General features: G+C 44.6%; 1 protein-coding gene across 1 annotated transcript in view; it reads left to right on the top strand.

Moving 5' to 3' along the window:
- FRMPD4 (FERM and PDZ domain containing 4) overlaps positions 1-25,989 on the top strand; it is a 198,081-nt gene that overhangs the window by 138,989 nt on the left and 33,103 nt on the right. The window contains exons 4-6 of the mRNA XM_021684006.1: positions 11,528-11,573; positions 20,894-20,998; positions 24,039-24,146. Coding sequence (XP_021539681.1) covers positions 11,528-11,573; positions 20,894-20,998; positions 24,039-24,146 — 259 coding nt within the window. The remainder of the gene's footprint in view (positions 1-11,527; positions 11,574-20,893; positions 20,999-24,038; positions 24,147-25,989) is intronic.

Below are 25,989 nucleotides of genomic sequence, written 5' to 3'. Positions count from 1 at the left end.
AAACTATAAAATAATAACAAAAAAAAATTTTTAAAAAAAAAAAACAACAAAACATTTTTTCTACCCCCCCCTAGGTTTTTTTTTTTTTTTTTTTTTTTGGCAGTCTTCAAGGAAAAATAATGAAAGGAAAAAAAACTGGGAATTTACATAATACCTTTCTGCCAAGATACTAAAAGCATTTCAGCCATCTATAATTTGTCCTCCTCCCAACAATCCCCTGAACAGGCCTGTTATTATTATTACTGTTATTATTTCCATTTTGTGGGCACATCGCTTGCTGCTGAGACTTTTGGCCAACAGCACCTCATTTCTTGAACAATGTTCGCCCCCCGGCTTATGTATAAAAAAGGCTTCAACTGCCGCCTCCCATTTGCCACTGTGCCATGTAGTGCATTACAGTCTCTGGCCTTCTGTTTAATTTTATCGTTTAAAAATATATTAAGCCCCTGTATTGTGAGCGCACTGCAGGACTGGTGAACAGAGAAGGTGCCGTAAGCCCTGAAAGAGGGCAGAATCGCACATAAAATTCCTCTGAACTAAGAGAGAAAGGGAAAGCGACTGTCAAGGCAAATTGATTTGAATTGCATAACAATGTGATTTTTGATTTTTTATTTTTTTTTAAAGAATCAACTCGGGCTGTGAACTATTCTTTCTAACAGCTTCAGCTTGGCAGATGACACTGCCTGTCTCCTTCTGATCTCTCCCAGTCTTTCAGGCTCCAAATTTGTATTAGCTTCCAATTTTTTAATGTTTCCAGCTCCCTGAATTTTTCTCGTCGTTTCGTATGCTCCACGACAGCAGGGCCTCCGTGGGAATGACCCTGAAATGGCACGAGCCACTTCCAAATGGTCTCTTTTAATGGCCCCAACCATCAGTCCCTTCTGTGGCCCGCTACCTAATTTATTTTTACCATGGAGAGATGTTATGCAGCAGACCAGATGTTGAATGTGACATTTTCCCCCTCTTTCTTCTCCTCGTACTCATATTCAGTGTTCCATCAAATTCTCATTCTTCTCTTTATAGAAGATCTGCCCTACTGTTGGATTGGGGGCCGTATTGCTTCACAACAAATAACCACAAGGTCTCAGTGGCTTGTGACAACAAACATTTTCTTTTTTATGACTGTGGTAATATCACATAGCATTACATTTGCCATTTTCACCACTTCTACGTGTACAACTCAGAGACATTAATTACACTCAGAGTGTTGTACGACCATCACCGCTGCCTCTTTCCAAATAATTGTTCGTCACCCCAAACAGAAACTCCGTACCCATTCACCAAAACGTCTCCATCCCACCTTCCTCCTAGTCCTCCTCCCCCGCCCCCCGCCCCGGTAACCTTGAATCTACCTTCTGGCTCTATGAATCTGCCTAGTCCAGATATTTCATAAGTGGAATCTTATGATATTTGTCCTTTTGTGTCTAGAAATAAGCATTTTTTTCTCATGCATCTGAAAACTGGTTGGGGTGGTTCTGCTGATCTTGGCCGGGCTTGCCCGAAAGCTGCAGATGAGGGGCAGGTCCACTGCACGGGTGTCTCATCCTCCTTGGGCCAAGGGGCTGGCTGGGGTACGGTCTGTACCTGCTCATACGGAGCAGGAGTGGACAAGCAGGAACACACAAGGCCTCCAAAAGTGTGGGCTCTGATCTGGCATGCTGTCACTTCTTTACCTCTTACCACAGCAAGTCATGGCCAAGCCCAAAGTCTCCGGTCAGGAACGTAAATGCCACTGTAACTTTTCTGAGCCTCGTTTTCTTATCAGTAAAAATGGGATAATAGTTTTTCCTGTCTCTTAGAGCATTGTCATTATTACTACAATGTTCTACATTTGCCATGTGAAATAGCAAACAATATTATTGTCGTTCTTAAAATGTAAAGAGTAGAAAAGCAACCTAATCCAATAAAACTGTACTCTTTTATTTTATTTTTTAAAGATTTTATTTATTTATTTGACAGAAAGAGACACAGCTAGAGAGGGAACACAAGCAGGGGGAGTGGGAGAGGGAGAAGCAGGCTTCCCGCGGAGCAGGGAGCCCAATGTGGGGCTCGATCCCAGCACCCTGGGATCATGACCTGAGCCGAAGGCAGGTGCTTAACGAATGAGCCACCCAGGTGCCCCAAAACTTTACTTTTTTTAAAATTTTTTTTTTAACTTTACTTTTCATTGAGGACTGGAAGTTAAAGCTAGAAGAGGATGCCGGATAGCTTCATGGAAATTCAGAATGAGATTTAGAATTGCACACTAAGGCCTACTGGAATTTGATGAACCAATAGCAATCTTTTTGTCCATTGGTTTTCTTATTTGTTTTTAGCGGTAGAATCCTTTCTTCAACAGACACCTAACCCACAATCCAGTGGGTAAAGCCCTGGAGAGTTTCTGGTTGAAAATGCACAGCAGGAGCACCTGGGTGGCTCCGTCAGTTAAGCAACTGCCCTCAACTCAGGTCATGATCTCTGGGTTCTGGGATCGAGCCCCGCATCAGGCTCCCCATTCATCGGGGAATCTGCTTCTCCCTCTCCCTTTACCCCTCCCCCTGCTTGTGCACCCTCCCTCTCAAATGAATAAAAACTCTTAAAAAGATTAATTAAAAAAAGAAGAAGAAGAAGAAAACACACAGCATGCCCAGGGCTCTTCCTACTGGCCTGTGGCCCTGTCTCAGAAGGGTTGCGTGGAGCACCGTTTAAAATCTGTGGGATTCCCGGGGTGCCTGGGTGGCTCAGTCGTTAAGCGTCTGCCTTCGGCTTAGGTCAGGATCCCAGGGTCCTGGGATCGAGCCCCACATCGGGCTCCCTGCTCAGAGGGAAGCCTCCTTCTCCTTCTCCCACTCCCTCTGTTTGTGTTCCCTCTCTCGCTGTGTCTCTCTCTGTCAAATAAATAAATAAAATCTTAAAAAAAAAAAAAGAACTATTAAAATCTGTGGGATTCCCAATAATTTTGATACAGTTTGTAGTATTTAGTTGGATGAGTTGAATGTTGTACCCTCATACCTTTTTGCACCCCTCTCTAAGACGACAGAGCTTTAACTATGTATAAGTAACTTTAGGACATTCCTGGAGCTCAGTCAGACACCAAGAAGAGTAAAAGAATAAGGTTAAGGAAGGCTGGTAGAGTTCGTCATATTAAAGAGCTAGCCATGTCACAGGACCACGAAGGAATGGCACAGTCAAATAAAACACTGTCTTCACCTGAACACGTGCATACCCAGTGACCTATCAGCCCTACTCCTAGGTACATGCCAAACAGAAGTGTGTACGTTTTTTCACCAGAGGACATCTACAAGAATAATAATAGCAATACCATCTTACAGCTCCAATTTGAAAACCACCCAAATGTCCATCAATTGGTAAACTGTTCTGTGGTGTTAGAAGTCAGGATAACGAATGGGGTACCCGGGTGGCACACTCAGTTAAGCGCTGGACTCTTGGTTTCGGCTCAGGTTGTGTTCTCAGGGACATGAGATCGAGTTCCGCATCAGGCCCTGTGCTGAGCATGGAACCTGTTTAAGATTCTGTCTCTCCCTCTCCCTCTGCCCCTCCCCCACTCCACCCTCTCTCTCTCTCTCTCTCTCTCTCTCTCTTTAAAAAATAGAAAGGAATAAAGAAAGAAAAGAATAGAAAAACGAAGTCAGGATAGTGATTATTCCTGAGGGGTATGTCTGATACAGCCCAGGGTCTCTCAGTCTGGGCACTACTGACACTTTTGGCTGAAAATTGTTTGTTTTAGGGGGCTGTGCAGTGCACTGTAGGACACTGTCCTCTACCTGCTAGATGCCAGTGGCATCCCCGTTGTCGTGACAACCATCAGTGTCTCCAGTCATTGCCAAATGCGCTCTGTGGCGCAGAATCGTTCCCTGTTGAGAACCATCAGTGTATCTCAAATGCCTGGCACTCCTAGATACTCAGTAAATACTTAGCAAAGGAGTGAATGAGGTGAGAGCTACTTAGTATCATACATGTGTATAAAACAATTTAATTTTTATCTCAAGAGCTCCAGCTGTCCTTTATGAATCTTAAATCTAAGTACCGGTTTCATCCATTAGTTAAAGGTAAGTAAGTAGTTCAAAGGTGAAAGACAACATTCATTCAGCTGAAAATAAATTAAATAGGCAAAAAATTTAGGTCAGACCAAAAACAAACATCACATGCAAATGAAACTCTCTTGACAGCAGTTCCCACATTCTGAGCGCCTAACCTGAAATTTCACTGCAAAGGTTTAAAAAGTACAGTAAAATACAGTGCTTGAAATGAGCCGATTTCATTTAAATGTTAATTTTGATAATCACTGCATCATTTATGTGATTTTAACCTAATGACCTAATATTTTTCACAAAGAAAAGCACAGCCTAAGCCTTAACTACATTCATTAAAATGTGAATTAGATTTTGCAAAGAATTGTGGTTTCTCCCTAGGTTTGTATTTACAGTCCTTGGCTATATATAAGTATTTAATTCTAAACCTAAAATTACAACGTACTTTAATCCTTGCTCTGCAAAGTTCAAATACCTACCCAACAATATGCTGCCAATTGTGCCCTCAGAATTCTTCTTTGTAGTGAAGCACTTTTAGTCCAAGACTCTGGTAGGAACTTTTTCTCTCTCCTGAGTGTATTAGAGCATCTTTGTCCCTGCTTCCACCTCTGTTTGTAGGACGGACATTTTGTATTTCAATGTGAGTCCATGTCACGGTATTCTGGGGAGCCATTAAATTGGACCCTGTCTTTTCTTTGATAAGGGAGACATGTTCAATTTCAAAATCATTTGACCCCTTTGATGACTGTTTTTTAAAAACATAGTTTTTTTTTCTTTTTTAAGATTTTTATTTATTGGAAGAGAGTGAGAAAGCGCATGTGTGTGCGGGGTGGGGGATGGGGGGGCAGAGGGAGAAAGAATCCCAAGCAGACTCTGCTCTGAGCGCAGAGGCCAACATGGGGCTCCATCTCACAACCACTGAGATCATGACCTGAGCCGAAACCAAGAGTCGGACACCTAATCGGCTGAGCCACCCAGGTGCCCCTAAAAACATAGTTTTCAAAGTCCTTATGGACAGATGGTTTTCCAGTTTTCTATTGCTGCCCAACAAATGTAAGGGCTTAATAAAATAATTAATTAATTAATAACCAATAAATACATAAAATAAATAATAAAATAATTTCTTCTCTGTCGTGCTCTGCGGGTTGACCGGACTCATCCACATGGTTCTCGCTGGTATGTCTCTTGTCACTGCTGTTCAGAGCCAGCTAGAGCTGTAGTCACATGCAGGCTTGTTTGGGCTGCACATCCCAGGTGGCTCATCCCAGCAGTTCATTCCTGCGTTCTTGCCTGGACCTGGGCAGCCGACAGAGGTGCAGCTGGCCAGGCGAGTCCCCCTCTCTCCACGGGGCTTCTCCACATGGCCAGCTTCCTCACAACATGGTGGTCGCATGGTTGTTGGCTTTCCTACCTGGTAGGTGGCTTCTCAGTGAGCATTCCAAGATACCCGTGGAATGGGTCTCTGCAAGGCTTCCTAGGATTCTTCTAACCGAGGCCTGGGAGTCATGCAGTGTCCCTTCCACACTATTTCTGTTTATCAAAAGTAAGTCACAGAACTTGCCCGGATTCAAGGGAAGGAGACTACGCAAGGTCTAGATACCAGAAGGTGTGGTTCATTGAGGTCCATCTTGGGGGGGCCTCTGTAGCTCAGAGGGGAAAAGATGAGCAGTTCAGTCATCCAGTTTTCCAGGGTGAGGTCATTAACCTATTGCTTATTAAGGATCTTTTCTTAAATTCTCTCCATCTTTCCCACTGGCTACCAAACTGTTGGGGTTTTGTTGCTTGGCAGTATAACCCCTCTCTCAAGGGTTAAAATGGTACTAGGAGAGACACTGTAGAATTAGTGGCAGCCAGGCCGGTGCTCCTGGACAAGTGAACTCTGATCCATCTCTTCTGTCTTAGCTGCCCTGATGACTATGGTGGCTTCATTATGTGCGTTTTCTTTGTCAGCATCCCCTGAACATAACTGAGAAATGACAAATAATCCCATTCCTTGCAGTTATCAAAGTAAAGACACGGTTCAGCAACAACGTGTAGAGCATTAATGTTTCCTAATGTCCATGACAGATCACACTTAGCCTTAATGTGTTGATCTGGTTTGAATGCTTAGCCATTTGCTAGCTGTTTCCATTCTCTTCCAGCTAATGGCTTCAGCACATGTTAGGAATCGATACAATGGATAATTAGTGTCTCTCTGCAGAGTGTTGGAAAGGTCAACTAGATGAAGCATTAAACCACCAATCTAAGTAGTCCTGTGGCAACTTTTCTAAAAGTGAAGGGCAGCATTATTTCCTCCGGCTTTGCCTGCAGTTGACTAGGCGGACAATGTTATGGCTGGTTCTCAGATCATAAAAATCTTAATGTTCTTTTCACATCTCCTGGTTCAGATAGAAAGAAAAAAATAAAAAGGAAGCCTAGGACTGCAGAAAGGCTCTTCTGAGCAAAGAGTCACTGGAGAAATGCTGTTATAATCATCTCTGATTTCCTTCATCAGCAGCTGTCCACCAGCCGAGAGTGTAAGGGCTGAGGTGCACGCAGTAGCTTGCAGAAAAGAATATTTTGCTAATCTCGCCGAAGAACTCTGAAGTACAAGAAGAAGAAAGAATCTGATGTGTGTGTGCATTTACCTTAGAAGTGAGAGTTCCAATGCCCTTTCTCTGTGCCTTACCACCTTTCTTTTCAAATAAAAATACTGCACATCAGTCGCATCATGTTAGAATGTCATGTTACAGTTTACCAAATCCTTTCATATATAGCCCTAAATTACCTCTTTATTTTGCCTTCCCATAGCTGAACCTTTCAGCCTTCATAGATTGATTCCTTACTTCATTTTTGAAGTTTAAAACCTTATAGTTAATTTGTTTGGACTTTTTTTTTTTTAAGCGGGACTCTTGAATTTTGACATAAAATATCTTCCTATATATTTTAGTTATTTGGGCTTGGTTTTGTTTCATTTTCCCAATCTCTGAGGAAATCTCAGGGCTCTTCAGAACTTTGTTACATCTGTATCAGTTTCTGAGTTGATCAGGGGATCTATTTAGTTGGTGCAGAAGGAAATATACAATAGTGCATGCCACTATGACTACATATTGCGACAGTAAATTCGTGTAAATATGAAGTGAGAGAGGCAGTTTAGGAAAGATGCCAAGCTATGCTGCTCTAAGAAAAAGACGACACCGGCTTTAGCTGCATTGTTGGAAGAGATTTTAACACCGAAAGCCTCATTAGAATCCTAGCTCTTCCTCACATCACTTTGCTTGCTGCAACAAATTCACAGCCAGGGAAATTTACACATGGGATGTGTTGCCAAAGCGTGACCTGCAGCCACTGATGCCGGATGTCCCAAACATGTTTCAAGGGATCCCATCAAAAAGAGATAAGGGACTTCTGTTGAAGAATCAAAGGCAAATTTGATAGGAGCAGTTTAGGGGAGGTCAAACTCTATTTTCCTCTGCAGATCAGCACTGTGATTCAGGGATTTAAATGATGCTTTTAACAAACTCAACTATTTCAAAACTATTGGTACTGCACTTTGAAGCTATTCTTCAAAAGTAGAAGAGTCACCTGGAATTTATTATGAAATAATACTTCTCTACACATGCCCCTAAATGTATTTTTTAACGTCCCTAGCTGTTTCAGACCTTCATAAAAGGAAGTTATCTGCTTACTGGAATGTGGCATCTTCCATTCTCCATTCTAATCTTTCTGTTGAAGCGATTTTAAAATGGCTTAGATCCACACACACCACCCCCACCCCCAGGATCTTAGGGTTAGGAATTCTAAGAGATCCAAAGCAGGTTTAGGGAAATTCTCCAGTCACTTGTACACTTGTAATCACAACAGCTTGTAATCTATAGCTTAAACATTCAATTGTTGTGTAAGAATCGAAATTCCCAACTCCACAAAACGCCTTCCTTGCCCCTGTTCCATGCCTGGGAAGCCTGCAGTGGGCTAAGGGGCATTCCCCAACCTTCTTCTCTACCAGGTTCTCAACCTTCTCTCACTACCAGGACAGTGAGGTAAAAAGCAGGAGAGTTCTCACTTGATTGGCACCAATGTAATCTGGCATTGGTGTTTCCTCTATCTATGGAGGATAATGCAAGTTGACTCTTGGGCGCCTGGGTGGCTCAGTTGGTTGAGCAGCTGCCTTCGGCTCAGGTCATGATCCCAGGGTCCTGGGATCGAGCCCCATGAGCAAGGAGACTCCGTCTCCCTCTCCCTCTGCCCCTCCCCATGCTCATGCTCACTCCCTCTCTTTCAAATAAATAAAATCTTTAAGAAAGAAAAAGAAAGTTGACTCTTTCCCTTATGGGCATGTTTGTGGATTCCTGGAAGATTTCTCTGTTGGGTGGCTCCAGCTGCAGCTCCCTTGAGTCAGAGAGAACCCAGAGGATGGCTGGCTTCTCCATCTTTCTACCAAAGCTCTCTCACCCCTAGAGCGGCTCAGCTGAGCAAGATGCCTTTATTCAATAACCCCAAGGTACCGTTTCTACTGCATTGTCCACATATTGGCCCCAGGAATTGCACACTTTAGGCCTGCCTCAGTGGGAGGGTAGGAATTTTGTAAATGTAGCCTCTGTTCTTTGGGCATATGTTGCTTCTACCAACCTCTCCCAGTTGCCTTTTGTTGTTGTTGTTTTTAATTAAGCAGTGAGTCCGGCTCCGAGGTGCATAAGGGGTTAAAAGTCCCAAACTCTGGTTTTCAGTACCTCCTTGAAAGTCCTGCAGCACCTTGCTTTGGCGTGCAAAGCTGTTTGGGATCTGTTGGCATGAGGCCTCAGCTGGATCCGCCTCAGCTGGCTTGGCATCCTGTAACTTATGAACACACAGGGCTTCCTTGTTGTTGTTGTTGTTGTTGTTGTTGTTGTTGTTGTTGTTTTACCCATCGTAGGATTGAGTGAGGAATCCTAACAGACCCAACGCACTATGGAGTTCATTCTTCATGTCTGGCAGGGGTAATTAAGTACTTGTAGATGAAAGGAAACAGAAATAAAAGCCCATTCCCAGAGCTGATAATAGTTCTACTGAGATTTTTCCATCAATTCTTTTCTTTCTAACAGGATGGTGGGAGCCAGGACAGCACAGGGGAGTACCAGCCTCTGTCACCTTTACTCTTGGCTCAGCCACGACTGGCCCTCAGCATCCAACACTCTTGTGTTTCTTGGTTCTGATCCTGCAGAGAGGAAATCCGATTGGCTCACTCCAACCCCTGGGTCCAATCAGCTCTGCCCTGAGCACGGATCCCTGGGCCCAGTGCCTGCTCCCGAGGGCCCTGGGGGCAGGCCTTGGGCAGAGCACGCCCACTACTATGGCTGCCATGTGCACAAAGGCTTCAGTCAACTGGGCTGTATCCCATCTCTCATCTGCTGGGCGTTCCTTGTTTCCCTCAAGCAAGGGGAACTCGAGTAAGAGCTGAGAAGCAGCACTTGTGTTGCTTTCTGAGTGTTTGTTTCTCTCATGCAGACATCTGTAGGGCAACAGTGGGGGCTGGGGGATGGTGTTAGGTCCACCAAATGAGTGGTAGTTTGGTGCAGTGGATTGGCCCCAAAGAGTCGGGAGGCTGGTCCTCCATTGTCTTGGTGAGCAAATGAGGGATTACTTCAGAGGTCTCCAAGAGCCACCTCCCCTTCAGCAGTTCGTAAGATTGCTAACGTACATCTACCCCCCATTTCTTCATCCTCTTCCAAATCATGAGTTTTTTATTAAACCATACGTGCAGAGAGTGGAATTCATCAAACTCATCCATTCAGGGTATAAACAATCATCATAGACCCATGGAAGGCCCCTCTTCTCTGATGTTGCTTATTTATATTCACGCCCGCCCCTCTCTCCCCCGAGAGAAATCCTTTGGAACACGTTTAGTGTGTCCTTTAGTATGCGCGTGTGTTTTTGCGCTTTTGCGAATGGTCTTCTGTTCTGTACCCTGTCTGGTTTCTTACCTTGCGTTTGAAGCACCATCGCCAGAGTTACCAGGCACAGCTGGGCTTCTGCCTCTTCCCGTCACATCCTTCCCTGCTGTGCATCCACGCACGTCCATGGCCACTGTCCTCTAGCTGGATGCCCAGCTGCTCTCTGGCGCTTCACCCCCATACAGCCCTTAAAGGCCAGCGGCAGAATTTCTTTGTGATCTAAACCAGAGTGGAAAGCTGAGGTCATAGTGATGCCACAATGCTCCGCCGAAGGGCTGCACCTGTCCACACACCCAGCAGCAATGCATGATCACTCCTTGTATCCACTTCACTCTGCCTTGGTTGTACTGTTGCTCTGTTTCTCCATCTAATGGGAATACTGGCTGGGTACTTCTTACTGGAGCTTTCTGCCCACCGTTGGCAACTGGGAACGCATGGGAGCACGCGGGCTGCTATCAACCACGTGCTGCTCCCTGCCGCCACCCAAAATTACCATCATCCGAGATGTTCTGGTACTTCTCTGAGTTTCTTGCGTTTTATTCCTCCCCTCTCTACTCTGTTGATTTCTGTCCTCCCCCACCACACTCCCCACCTCCCGGTCCACACCCAGCACTGCCGTGGCCAGTGGCCCAACCCGGTCCAACCCAGCCTGACGGGAGGGCGCCTAGCCCCAGTGCAAAGATTGCTAGAAATACGATCTGCTGTGGCTTCTTCCAGGAAATGGCCTTGAAACGGACTCCCTTTACTTTATTCATTTGGACAGTAAATCGCAAAAGCAGGTCATTCATTAAAACCTAAAGTAGGAAAAGTCAGCGTCTCCTCAACAAAGTGGCATCTGACCTTCCTTCTACTCAGGATGGAAAGGGAAGGAAGGAAAAGTATTATACCCACAGCATGATTTTCCCTGAGGGGTTGAGTTATTTGTCAGGATTGGGTTATTTGGGGGACATTAAATAAACCATGATATTGCCTTGGGGGACACCTATCATGAACACTATTTCCTGGCGAGTGCCCATCTGAACTACTTAGCGCCCCAGCGTCCTGGGCGTTGTTACTGTGGACCCGGTGAGCTCCCTGGCGTGGGGAAGTGATGTTCGCGGGGTGCTATTTGCACACAAGAAACCCGCACTGACAGTTCTCTTTCATGCTGCCGACCCTGAGCAGATATGGATGTTACGAATTTTTAAAAATCGATTCCCTTTCTAGAAAATTAAAATCAAAAGGGGGAGAATCAATGTGGAGGGTAGCGGAAAGTGCAGAGACTGATGGGAGTCGAGGCTTCTCCAACAGTCGTTTCTCTGGGCGAGTGTTGATTTCAAAGGCGTGCTGTTCGGCCTCACAGATAATGGCGCCCAACATAAACCGCGTGGGAAGCTTTCAATCAGGCTGTTTGTTACACTGGGTGAACACTGGATTTTGGTTTTCTCTGAGGTCTGAAAGCCCATTTTTGAGCTTTTTGATTTACTCTGCCTGAGAGCCCCGGAAACATTTGCCAACACATCATGCATTGCATTTCAAAAGAACGCTATCATGTAGAGTCCGGCCTCTGTGCATTTCATAAATATGTTTGTTTTTCTTCTCTTTCAGAAGCTGCAAAGAATCGATACTCCTCACTGTTATTCAGCCTTACCCTGTAAGTGTCCTCTGAGTGAAAGTGCCACTGTATGATCCCAGGATTCTAGCCTCCTCCTCCTCCTCCTCCTCCCAGGCCGGGGAAACCGTGACGATGAGTAACAGCAGAGAAAAACAGCATGCACTCACAATATGAGTTCAGAAATCTTCATTATTTGTATTTTATACACCATGATAGCAAAACCATTCATAGGAGAGAAAGGAAAATAACGCATTTTCTATATATCTTGAAAACCAGCTATTCAATCTGTGGGACTCACATCTGGAAATCAGACAAGACTCAAGACTTTCTTATGGTTTCTAGCTTAAGAATCACAAATGGAATGGGAATGTTTGATTGTAGGATGTTCTAGCATAATTCTTTTTCATATCCCCTTCTAATTGGTAGATATTTCAGGGAGACCCCCCCTTTAAAGGTGGCTATTAGAGGAAATACGGCTGTCAGAATTTGATTTAAGCGTACAATTCAATGATCTCTATAAAATTTACCAAAGTTTGCAGACATCACCACGGTCCAGTTCGAGAACACTTCCTTCAGCCCCATGAGAACCCTCGTTCCCATTTACAGTGAATACCCCCTGCCTACCCTCAGACCCAGGCAACTACTAACTGACTTTCTATTTCTGTAGATTTGCTGTTGCTTGTGAATTCCATACATCGGCAGTTGAACCCAAAAATAGCAAGAAATTCCTCCAGATCCCCCCCCCAAAACATTTACCAACGGTACTTTGTGGCCTTTGCAGGGATTCATGGAGATCCCACCCGTTTACGCTTCTGTTTTCTTCCCCGTGGAGTTGGAGGCTCTGCCAATGGTCGGTCTCCATCTCCTGACCAGACTCTTCCTCTCGCCTGTCCCAGCACTTTCCTCCTAAGCACTATGGCCTAAGCATTTCAGGCAGGAAAAAAATATGTATTCAAGATTCCAATAAGATAACAAATAGAATTAACCAAGACAGTAAATCATGCCATCCAGGATGTAACTATTTATAATAAAAGCTTAGTTTACCATTCACTGTTCCTTTTGGTCCCTCTCTGCCACAACTGCACACGCATGTCTGGATTTGAAAGCCAAGGAGACAGCAGGATGTAAGAGAACCGAGATTTGAGATCTAGTTCCCAGCAATAGAACAGGTGACTCCCACACCCGCTCAGATTTCTGCACCTGCCTGAGAGGGTCACACTGACTCATGCGCAAGGGCTCCCCTGCTCTGCCTCTCATGATTCTGTGATTCCTTCCAGAGAAAGTATAGCTACGTTGTTTCTGTTAACCAGACTGTCACTCACACTCACTTCAAATCTGTCCACACTTCCTCATTTCTTGACAGTGGACAAATAGGTTGGGTGAAGCCAATGGAAGTGTCTACAATAACCGAGTGGTTGGCCAACTACAAATTCCTAATGGAACTTCAAGTTCACCTTGTGTTTCCTGAATTCTCTCTTCCCACTTTGTAACCTCTTAGACACGCGAGATCAGAACCATTGTATTCCAGGGGGTATAGCTCAGTGGTAGAGCATTTGACTGCAGAACCATTGTATTCCATACCAGGTTATTTTTGCAATGTGAGGTGATGTTTTACCCCATGCAGTAAAGTTGGAGAAAGAACAAGGAGTTTGGCATTTAAGTTAAGGGTTGTGTCTTGTGGCTTTGCTTGCTGTTTTTGCCATTTGAGTGTGCGTGACTGGTTATTCATATGAATACTCATTATTATCAGTGAGTCATGGAACTTCCTGTAATCGATCATCTGGAGCTTTCCAGGAACAAGTGTTGCATGTTCTTCTGGCCAATGGCTGCACCTCTGCGCCTCGCAGCAGTCTCTCCCTGCCTGGTCATTGTGGATGGAATCCTCGTCTTTGACTTTCCTTGACCAGCCCTACTTCCTGAAATGCCCACTACATACCCCACCCCACCTCCTCAGCCTAGCCAAACCATTCTCACCTTCCAAGCCTCAGCACAAGCTCTAAATGCTATCTCAGGGTTTCTCACCGTCCCCACTGCTGACATTTGGCCTGGAGAACTCTACATTCTGTGGTGTCGTTCCATGGCCTATGGGATATTTAGTAGTATCTCTGGCCTCTACCCATTAGATGCTAGTGGTACCTTCTCCCCATATTGTGACAACCAAAAATGTCTCCAGGCATTGCCAGGGGTGCCTGGCGTCGGGGGGATTCCTTCCACTTGGGAACCACTGTCCCACCTAGAGTCTCCCCTCACTGATCCAGCCCAAAGTGGCTTTTTCCTCTGCAGTATGGGAATGGAAATGAAGGAATTGAAACCCCAAAGTGACTTAAATAGACAGATTAGACCCAGAGAGGAGAGAAGATGGGAGAAGAGGCTACATGTTGTTCCTTACATTTTTGTGTTTGGATTTTCCTACCGGCACATTGCTTTTTAAAATACAAAACCTCCCTGGGTCCCACTTACTTGCTGAACATTTCTCTCAGCAGTCGGGATTGGCTTCCTGGAACAGATGACCCACCAGGCCAAAAGAACGTGTATAATTTCTACTTTTATTGCAGATAGTCAAAATTAGCATTTTAATTTATCCTGTAACTTGCTGGCCAGCATTTGTGATGTTGTATTTCTTCTGCCTAATAGGGTCCAGTCCAGACAGAGAGCTGATGTTTGCCCCTTCTTACCTCACTCCACACGGTCCCGGGGCACCCACAGTGAGCCCAGCTGTGGAAACTCCTGAGGCTTTTGAGAAGCCATTCTTAACAGGCTGCTGCCTTGTTTTTGAAGCATTATAGATGGCTCTCCCCCTCCGCCATGTTTACTTTATTTCTTAGCAAAAAATTGTGGAAGTATAGAGGGAAACACACACAAAAGCAAAAAAATATGTGTCAGCACATCTTATCCTCAGAGACAAGCAGTGTAAACAATCGGCCTGTTTCCTTCCAGTCATTTGATAGATGCCTTGTCAGTAGTGGAGATCTTGGACATACAGTTTCTTCTGCTCCTTTCACTGAGTCTGTCATAAGCATGGTTTCATACCATCGAGAATTCTTTGTAAGCATCGTATCCATGGCTGGAAAGCATTCTATCGAACCAGGATTTACTTAACCAGCACCCTTCATACTGACTTCAATGGTTTTTACTTCTGCATGCAACATCTTTGTGTAGAAGTCTTTATCTGGGGCGCCTGGGTGGCTCAGTTGGTTGGGCGACGGCCTTCAGGTGCAAGGTCATGATCCTGGAGTCCCTGGATCGAGTCCCGCATCGGGCTCCCTGCTCGGCGGGGAGTCTGCTTCTCCCTCTGACCCTCCCCCCTCTCATGTGCTCTCTCTCTCTCATTCTCTCTGTCTCAAATAAATAAATAAAATCTAAAAAAAAAAAAAAAAAGAAGTCTTTATCTGTATCTAGTCAGTAGTTCCCCCATTCCATTACAATGGCATTCTAGAAAAGGAATTTCTGGATTTCTCACAAATTTTTTTTTTTTAAGATTTTATTTATTTGACAGAGCACAAGCAGAGGGAGAGAGAGGGAGAAGCAGGCTCCCCACCGAGCAAGGAGCCCAATGCGGGGCTCGATCCCAGCACCCTGGGATCATGGCCCCGGGCCGAAGGCAGACGCTTAACTGACAGAGCCACCCAGGCGTCCCTGGATTTCTTATGAATTTTATTCCATCTTTTATACCATCTTCTTTCCTTGCACTGTTACTGTTTTTTATTACAGAGCTTTCTTGGCTAACTCCTTCCTCCTCTCCTTTGACTCTGCCTCCCACAGTTCCCAAATCTAGAACTTCCAGAACTTCCTAGTCTAAAGACAGAGACTATTGAAAGAGTCTCAGTTACCTCCCCTCACACAGTCCCAGCTTAGTGAGACTTGGGATAAGTCACTCTCCGTTCTGTGGTCCATGCTTCACATTCACTCAGCCTTTTTCTAGGTGCAAGAGCTGAGGGACCTGCTTGCCTGCTTCTCCCTTCCTGCCCAACTTCCACTAGGTTCCACACACGTGAGGGAGGCCACATATCTCCTCATGGGAGCCCCCGAGTATTAGATGGTATCAGAACTCAGACCAGATCCTCCTGCCATGTGTCATGCTGAGCGTGCCAGCCCGATACCCAGCCGAGAGCGCCAGTGATTGTTTGCCCATGGGTTTTTTCGGGCTGCAAGAGGATGCTCATGCAGCAGGCCACAAGTGCTGAAGAAATAACACTCCTGGACGAGCAGCCCCTCCATCACTGATTGACAGGAGCTGATGAATATATATCCTAGCTCTCTGTCTCCTCTGACATTCTAACTCTGAGGCCTGTGGGCTGCCTCGTTCCAAGATGTCCCCAACCGCTTTAAGCTCCAGTTGCTCACAGTGGCGAATGACTTACAGAATGCTTCATTGGCTTACTCTTCCACCCCCTGTCTCCCTTCCTCCTGCCCACCTATGCGTGCTTCCTGGGAGTGCCTCCCATTCAGCTACCTGTTTGTGGAGTCTTGTCTCAGGGTCTACTTTGGGGGAACTCCACGCTAAGTTACCCGGTGAGAACTGTGGGCTACTTAGACCTCAGCAAATATTTACTCCATGCCTACTGTATCTGTAGTACTGTAGACATACAGGAAGTGCAAATGTAAGACCTTATGCTTTAGTTTCAGAAATTTTACCGTATTTATGTAATTTTTTCCAAATGATGTTTTCTAGTGACTTCTCAGCATCTAAAAGCCCCAAGAGCATGGCACACATCTACTCTGGCCACCTTAGCAACAGCAAATTTGGAAAGAGGTGCAGAGGCTGATTAGAGCCCTTCTAATCTTAAATTAATTAACGGCAGGAGAATCTGATTATTTTAAATGGTAATTACTCATCATTTCCCAACACAGGATAGGAAATGCTTGTGATCAGCACCTACGGGCCTTTAGGTTGCTAAGAATTAACTCATCGGGTTACTGAGTGGTGTACATTGTATGTTTTTTGAGCTGCAAAAGGAGATCCGAGTGAAAACCACAGTCATGGCGGGATTACATACCCCGCGTGTCGCAAATAACTCCAGCCAGTGGGATAAGCCATTATTTTGTTGACTCTAACTCAGTGACCTTCAGACTCAAGGAGCTTATGTTTTTATTAACCAGAAGTAATTTTTAAAACATATGTCAGTTATATAAAATAGTCGCAAATCCAGAACAAGAAAAATGCCCTGGCCTGAATTCTTGGCCTTGTATCCCAAGTCCGTTGACTTCAAAATACATGTAGAATAGTATTTACTTAACTACCTTGGCTATCTAGGTTCCTGGCTGGTTCTCTTCATTTATCAGGTTTGTCGTTAGGGCAGGGCAAATAAATCTGGGGAAGAGGCTATAGGGGAGAAGGAGAAGCAGACACCCCCCCACCCCCCGCTGAGCAGGGAGCCCGATGCGGGACTCGATCCCAGGACCCTGGGATCATGACCTGAGCCGAAGGCGATGCTTAACCGACTGAGCCACCTAGGCATCCCTGTGAAATGCTTTTTATTGAGGCAAGCAGTGACATACATAGATCATCTTAAGAAAATGTGGCAAAGTATTACATTAAAAGATTCGGATGCACAGAGGAACCAACGTCCGTACCTGGCGTGTTGGACACTTGTGAGAGGCTTCATTCACAAACAACGCTGGAGCGTCGGGGCACGGCCTCGCTCAAGCGCCTCATCTAATCAGTGGCGTCAGGCCCCGGGTGGCTTTCTGACAGCCACTCCCCTTGTGCGAAACCCATTGTGCCGGTGTAAATATTGCCTGCTTAAAATCATTAAGGGAGAATAATGTTTTCCCTTCAGCTGAAAAATGGCATATCAAAACCGCACGATTTGTTCGTTAATCATCACCAAACTCAGTCTAGAATTACAGATAGGGAGGAGAACGCCACCGTCCCATCACTTAATCTCTGTAGTAGGACTCTTTTTGTTTTTTTAAGTTTGTTTGTTCAGTAATCTCTACACTCAACGTGGGGCTCTGAACACTCGACCCCAAGATCAAGAAGCTCATGCTCCACCCACTGAGCCGGTCAGGCGCCCCTGGAGTAGGACTTTTATTTTTTATTTTTTTAAAGATTTTATTTATTCATTTGAGAGAGAGAGAGAGAGCGCACAAGCAGGGGGAGCCACAGAGGGAGAGGGAGAAGCAGGCTTCCCGCGGAGCAGGGAGCCCGATGCGGCGCTCGATCCCAGGACCCTGGGACCATGACCTGAGCCGAAGGCAGACGCTTAACGACTGAGCCACCCAGGCGCCCCTGGAGTAGGACTTTTATTTTTTTTTATTTTTTTATTTTTAAAGATTTTATTTATTTATTTGACAGAGACAGAGACAGCGAGAGCAGGAACACAAGCAGGGGGAGTGGGAGAGGGAGAAGCAGGCTTCCCGCTGAGCCGGGAGCCCGATGTGGGACTCGATCCCAGGACCCTGGGATCATGACCTGAGCCGAAGGCAGTCGCTTAACCAACTGAGCCACCCAGGCGCCCCTGGAGTAGGACTTTTAAAAAGTCATGTTGAACATGTTCAAAGTTGTTGTTCTTTAGAGTCTTTTGGGTTCTTGGTTTTGTTTTCTTTCGTTGTGTTCTAAGAGGGCAGCCCTTCTCTGAAAACATCTTGCATAAATAGGGGAATTAAAGCTCTGGCAGCCAAACCATTCATCCATCCATCCAGTCCCCTCAGACACTGATCAGAGCAGAGGGTGGGATGGGTGTGGAGGGGTACTTGAGATAACAGGATTTTTTTCCAGTATTTAAGAAAACTCCACCCGGGAATAGACATACACATATTTTATCGTGTTTTTTTCAATAGTGATTTTGTCTTCTTATAGTAAGATGCACATAACGTGAAGCTACCATTTTCGCTATTTTAAAGTATTCAAATCTGGGACATTAAGTGCATCCACCATCTTGTTCAACTGTCGCTGCTGTCTAGTTCCAGAACCTTTTCATGACCCCAAAAGGAAATCAACCCTGCAGATGTTAGTCGCTCCCCATTCTCCTCCCCAGCCCAGGGCAACCACTAATCTACCTTCTGTCTATATGGATTTGCCTGTTCTGGACAGTTCATGTAAATGGAATCAAATCCTACAATACGTGGCCTTTTGTGTCTGGTTTCTTTCACTCAGCATAATGTTTTTGAGGTTCATCTATGTTGTAGCACGAACCAGAACTTCATTCCATTTTATGGCTGAATAATATTCCATTGTGTGGATTTGTCATTTCCGAGATCAGACGAGATCGGGCGCGTTCAGGGTGGTATGGCCGTAGACTGGATTTGTCATTTCATCATGTTGTTTTGATTGATCTCAAGTATACTTGTATTTGACAAAGATGGGAACCTTCTTCATTTTTACTTGAAATTCAAAGTATGGGACACCCTAAGTGGCTTTTGTGCCTTGAGATTAATACAGTACACAGAAAGTTGAGCCTCTGTGTTGGTTCTAGAGTCAGTTACTAGGATTCTTTCCACAACAGTCTGAACCTCTTAGGACTACATACCATGAAAACCATTAGGTTGGACAATGTGCAATTTGCAGTATTTGACAATTTTAATCTATAAAATAGCAATTTCATGATTCAAACTAAATATTTACCTGTATATTAGTTTCAGTAGAGAATGCAGTCCTCTTTAAAAATAAACAAATGGTGCCCGCAGCATAGTAGACGCCTCCTAGATGCGAGTTCCCTTCTCCTCAGGCTTCATTAAAATTACGCAACAAGGATGATTCTCACATGGAGTAAATTGACCAGGACTGTGCAGCAAGAGCTCCCTGGATCATAGTACCCTTCTGAGCAAGTTTCCCTTTTGCATGTTTAGTTTCTGAGGAAGAAAAATTGAGTCACTCGGCTCCTCTTTCCAATAAGAGACAGTAAAATTGACCCTTGAACAACATGGGTTTTGGGAGCACCAACCCCTGTGCAATCAAAAACCTGCATGTAACTTTTGACTCCCCAAAAACTTAACTACTGATAGGTTGACCAGAAGCCTTACTGATAACGTAAACACATATTTTGTGTGTTCTATGTATTATATACTGTATTCTTAGAATAAAGCAAGCTATGGAAAAGAATGTTATTAAGAAAATCATAAGGAAGGGCGCCTGGGTGGCTCAGTTGGTTAAGCGACTGCCTTCGGCTCAGGTCATGATCCTGGAGTCCCGGGATCGAGTCCCGCATCGGGCTCCCTGCTCGGCAGGGAGCCTGCTTCTGCCTCTGACCCTCCCCCCTCTCATGTGCTTTCTCTCTCATTCTCTCTCTCAAATAAATAAATAAAATCTTTAAAAAAAAAAAAAAAAGAAAATCATAAGGAAAATATGTTGGAGTGTCTGGCTGGTTCAGTCAGTAGAGCATCTGACTCCTGATCTTGGGGTCTTGAGTTTGAGCCCCAAGTTAGGTGTAGAGATTACTTAAAAAAATAATAACAGAATAAATATAAATTTTAAAAAGGAAAGTACATTTATGGTATTGTACTGTACTTTCCCCAAAAAATCCACATATAAGTGGATCCTGTGCCATTGAAGGGTCAACTGTACAAAGAGCCTTTACAATGAGACAGAATATGAAGTCCACATTCAGTTGTAAGCCAAGGTGGTCTCTGCCCTCTCCTGCAAGACCCCAGGATGACAGGTTACCAACAAGAGGCTGAAATTCAAGTTTTGGGCACATAAAGTGGAGGTGTTTTGCAAGTGTGTGCGTTTGCCTGTTCACATGCCCTTAAGCCCTTCATGTGAATAACAGTGGGATTATCGATCACTTTAGAACTATCAGTGACTCTTCTCCACCTCATTAAAATAATGAGTGATCGATTCGACATGAACCCAACATGAGATTTGACCACCACTTCACCCCCCCACATCACGCTCAAAGCTCTATAGTCAAAGCAAGGTTTGTGTACTTTCACAGCCATCATTTTAAAAAATCCTTGGGTGGGGCGCCTGGGTGGCTCAGTTGGTTGAACGTCAGACTCTTGATTTCGGCTCAGGTCGTGATCTCAGGGTTGTGAGATCGAGCCCTGTGTCGGGCTCTGCGCTGGGCATAACACCTGCTTAAGATTCTCCCTCTTCCTCTGCCCCTGCTCTCTTTCTCTCCCTCTCTTCCTTTTTAAGAACAAGAAAAATAAGAAGATCCTCGGGAATGTGCTCAGTAAGAACAAGGACCATGCTATTTGCAGTTCTGGTCTGCTGACTAAATCAAACCTCCTACTTTATGAGCATGACAGGGTTTTGATTGCCTCCGTGATTTGTGTTTCATCCTCGAATTGGACATGCACCAAACATACTTTTTAGCAAAAATATTGCATATTCGAGAGGATAAAGCTAGAAAACAAGTGTTCCAGGGTTTGCATTATGTTCCCAATAATCATATCCAATGTTTTCTTTTTTCTAGTCTCCCAAGTCAGCATTTATTAGTGCTGCAAAAAAGGCAAGATTAAAGTCCAATCCAGTCAAAGTGCGGTTCTCCGAGGAGGTCATCATCAATGGCCAAGTGTCGGTGAGTTGACTGTTGCCTGCTTGCGACTCAGAGTGGCTGAAATAGGGGCTTTGCACAAAGCACAGCCAGTCGCCCCTCTGGAATGGTCAATTGAGAATTCGTGGTTGGATTTCACAGGGCTGCTGAATCTCAGAATTGTAAAGGGCTTGAGAGATCACCATGTTGTGCCTGATGGGTTCCCTCTATTGTATCCAGAATACGTAGTCATCCAGTGTGTCTTTGAATGCTTCCAGTGTTAGAAACCTCACTACTTTGCAAAGAAGTTAATTTGATCTGAGATCCCTGGCATTGCCCCATATTGAGGAAAATAGGCCTCTTTGGAACTTCCACCTGCTTCTTCTCATTGTGCCAACTGAGCATGCTTCCATTATATATTTTGAGAAAGGTTTCCCCTAAGTTTTTCCTTATTCAAAATCAAATGTCTATTCTTTTCACTAATCAAAATGGAAAGAAGTTAAGATGCTGGGAAAGTGTTATATATGCAAGCAGAAGTGAAGAAATATTTCCTGGATCTCCATCAATAGGTCTTGATAGAAATCATGATTGCTCAGGCACATAATTCATCTTCAAAATGAACAGTGCAAACGTCAATAGGATGCTGTATTTTTCATTTTTTCCCCCAAGAAAATCTAGCCTCATGTTTTTAGTTTTTAGAAAGTGGTCATCTAAGGCACTAATCATTTTTGGACCTCTGAAATACCAGCTTTTGTTGTGGAGGTTATGTTGTTGCTGGTGGTGGTGTTTAAATAAACTCACAAGGACAAAATCTCGTCCATGACATGCTCGTGACGGGTCACAAATTCTTCCCTGAGGGTGGTCCTGGATCTGAATTTGAAGACGTAGGCCTGCACATCCTGAGCGAGGCCCTCCTGATCCACGTGTCTCCTTGTCAAAACTTGCTGACCTGTGTCTGCCCCGCTTGGAGTCTAGGGGTCAGCTGGCCAATCTGTTCAACTACGTGATGCTTGTGGGAGGGGCCTCGGGCTGTCACTGTGCTGTCCTGGGAGCATTTCAGCTGTGGCCTTGTCCTCCCAATCGCATCTCCCGCCCCATCTCCTCTGTCCCCATTCACCCCACTCTGTTCTGCTCACCACAGTGCCTCCCTGCCCCTCTGGATGCAGTTAGCATCCATTAGCATTTCACAAGACAAAGCAGGAAGGTTCCAGTCGCAGAGGAATCATGGTATCGCAGAAGGTCATCCGAAACTTACCCCATCTTTTCTCCAGCTTCTGAGCACGAGATTGGGCAATCAGCTTGCACATCTTTTTTTTTTTTTTTTAAAGATTTTATTTATTTATTCATTAGAGACAGAGAGAGAGAGGCAGAGGGAGAAGCAGGCTCCAAGGAGCAGGGAGCCCGATGCGGGACTCGATCCCAGGACCCTGAGATCATGACCTGAGCCAAAGACAGACGCTTAACCATCTGAGCCACCCAGGCACCCCAGCTTGCACATCTTTAGAGAGAATATGATTCTAGAAGCTGCAATGGCAGTTTTACTTCGTCCTGGATATAATAGGGCTCATTCAAGGCAGCTGGTGTGTGAGGACAGCTCTGGGGGTCAGTCATCACCTGCAGCCCCCGCTGCCTCCCCACAGGCCTATGTGTGGCAGGGACGTTCAGTCACGTGTCTGCACCTCAACCTTTGGAACCATCTTCATGTCCAGCCTACTCTTGCTCTACCGAGTCATTGTGTGTCTGTTCATGTGGACTTGGAGCCAAACCCCCTTCATGAATTGGGTAGCAAGAAAGTCATGTGTCAAGTCCACAGGAGGAGAAAGGAGAGGGAGGAAACTCAGAGAAAGGAACAGAAAGTGAAAGGCAAAGAGTCTCTTACAGAAATACTTAGAGATTGAGTTCTCATGGACTATCTGTAGGACATTAGCCAATCTCTGGACATCTTGTCTTCAGTTTCTTCATCTGTAAAACAAGGGACATAGGGTTTCGTGATTGGTGAGTTCCGCTTGACTTCTGTGACCCCATGACCAGCTACATGTGAGAAAAGATTGGCGGAACTCATCCCACATGCCTTCTTTCTTCCCCTGCCATATCTCCCTACTTCCAATTAAAGAGAAAATTCAAAGGAATACGTTTCTATTGTTAATTTTTGGTCATGTTCCAAGCATCTCTTTTTGAATTATTTTTAAGTTACGATGTTTGTTATAGACTCAGTGTTTTAATCTTTAACACACTAACCCATTCCTTAAATGTCCTCTTGGAGTTTAAGGAACATTTCTAAATGGGTTAAAAATTATTCCACATGGGCATCTGGGTGGCTCAGATGGTTAAGCGTCTGCCTTCGGCTCAGGTCATGATCTCAGGGTCCTGGGATCGAGTCCCGCATCGGGCTCCCTGCTCCTTGGGAGCCTGCTTCTCCCTCTGCCTTTCTCTCTCGCTCTGTCTCTCATGAATAAAAAAAAAAAAAATTTTTTTTTAAATTATTCCATAAAGGTTAAAAATTGTTCTACCTTCCTGGCTCAGTCGGTGGAGCGTGCAACTCTTGATCTCTCGGGGTCGTGGGTTGGAGCCCCACATTGGGCATGGAGCCTACTTTAAAAAAATTGTTTCCTAAAACAACTTTATACTTCAAGCTTGTTATTGCTTGTTACTCACTTTGCGTGAGCTCTGCCAGACACCACATCAAACACCATCATTGCTGGTCCCTGCTCTTTCCAAGATCGGCTGCTCTGCTGAAGTCTGGGCTTGTTGTCCTAAGCATGGTGGCTTAATTACAAAGGAATTATTTCCTTCATTGGGTTTTCCAATGGGAAACCTTGACTTTTAAAAACATTCATCTGATTTATTTTCTGATTGAAAAAAAGTTCTTTCATCTGCATCGACTGAATTATTTGTAGCTGGAAAAGAAGAGTTTTGCTATGAACAGCTGAACTCAGATACCACCGGAGGGACACCTTTTAGCCTTAGAGAGTTCCCTTTTTTTTTTTTTTTAATGGTGCGATTAGAATACATTGTAGATATATGCTGCTTCTGCAAAGAGCAGAATGTTCATTTGACCTTCTTTTTTGTTGCTGTCATTAAACAGGAAACTGTTAAGGATAATTCACTTCTTTTTATGCCAAATGTTTTGAAAGTGTATCTGGAAAATGGGCAGACCAAATCATTTCGCTTTGACTGCAACACCTCCATAAAGGTAAGCGGACCCGCTGAATTCCACGTGGACACTGGCAGGTGTGGCTTGCAAGTCCCACTGTCCACCTCGTGTAGCAGCGCCTTCTTTCAGAACTATGTTTATTTCTGAGATGTTTTTTGGTTGTTTCCAAATAAAGTAGTGTGTGAATACTTAAAAACAAACTGGGGTAAAAAAGCTTAAACTAAAGGTTGTGCTGTGCGTGTATATGTGTTGCAAAATGATATGATAGGCTCTCAGTGACGAACCACTAGGGCTAGTCATTTTAACGCAACTCCAGTTTAATTAAAAGAGTGTGACTGTCCCCAAGAAGGCTTGGCACCCTGCCTAAAGCCAGAGGATTTCCTAGCAATGTCAGCCCCCAAGAAGATTAAGATGCTAGCAGTTAATTGAATATCTGCTCCTTTGGTGTCCAGCAAAAACAAGGGGTAGGATAATATAAAGATAGCATTTACTTTTAATTGGTGTAACCAATTTCATGGAAATGACACCTAAAAAGACAGAAATGAGGCATGCTTCTTAGGAGAAGGGGTAAAAAGGAAGAGTCACAGAACAATCCTATTATTGCAGAGCCACAGGTGAGTTTTATGAAATGGGTATTATAGCACAGCAGATGGGTTCTTTCCCCCCATACTTCCTTCCTGGGAAAAAAGTGCATATTCTATTTTTTATTGGACAAAACTGTGTGCAGAAATTGGTTGCTCCCTAACACTCCAGCAGCCTGAAATAGGCTTTCTTCAAATGGTACCATAAAAGAGATTTTATTGAGGTTTTAAAAAAAAGTGCCTAGTGATGATCTGTATAATAATGTATCAAGAGAGCATCAAGCCTGTATTAAAAACGTCTGTCAATAGTCAACCCCTAATTCTCAGTTTTGTAAATTAGTCAGCATAGACCTTACGAGTGGAAGCATTTCTGCAAAGGCCCGCTCCCTTATTGCCATGATACCAACAAGCAGCCTGTTTGGAATTGCTTTAAGTAGGTGCTGATGTAGCAGGTTATAGAGCAGATGGTATTCTAGATTAATGATGGAGCCGATAAGCCATCCTTAAATCCTTCTACATTGAACAATCAGCTTCGTGCAAGACCACTCATTTCAAGTGGGGGTGACTGACAAAGGCCTTTTCCTTTATTCCTACTCAAAATCCGTGTATGGCAAGGTGTTACTCTTATTATTGATCTGCTAGCCTAGAGGTGGGCAGACTTCTGGAAGGAGAGTAAATATTTCCAGCTCTGTGGCCTATTTGATCCCCCTTGAAACTACTCTGCTCTGTTTTATCAACAAAGCAGCCGTAGATGGTGGGCTCAGGAGGCCCTTAATCCACCCTTTGGTTCCATAATTCACTTGAAGGACTTGCAGAACTCGGCAAATTGTTATAAGCACAGTTACAGGGATTTTTTTTTTTAAAGATTTTATTTATTTATTTGCGAGAGAGTGAAAGCAAGAGAGATCACAGAGGGAGAGGGAGGAGTAGACTCCCCGCTGAGCAGGGAGCCTATGCAGGACTCGATCCCAGGACCTGAGCCGAAGGCAGACGCTTAACCAGCTGAGCCCCCTGGGCGCCCTCACAGTTACAGTTTATCACAGCAAGAGGATCCCAGTTAAAATCAGCAGTGGGCAAAGGTGCATGGGGCAGGAGAGTTTTCCAACTTACAGTTTCCCAACATCCTCTTCCTGTGGAGTCCTTCGGACCTTGCTTATTTCTTCCAGCAATCACACGTGACAACATGTGTACGGTACTGTTAACCAGGGAGGTTCACCTGAGCCTCGGTGTTCAGAGTTTTTGTCAGAGGTTGGCCACATAGACAAGCTGAGCACCCGTGGGGCTGACTCTAGTATCCTGCT

Source organism: Neomonachus schauinslandi, chromosome X (assembly GCF_002201575.2).
Source record: "Neomonachus schauinslandi chromosome X, ASM220157v2, whole genome shotgun sequence".
Taxonomy (NCBI): domain Eukaryota; kingdom Metazoa; phylum Chordata; class Mammalia; order Carnivora; family Phocidae; genus Neomonachus; species Neomonachus schauinslandi.
The sequence above is the reverse complement of the archived record's forward strand: the minus strand, read 5'-3'. Positions and strand labels throughout refer to the sequence as shown.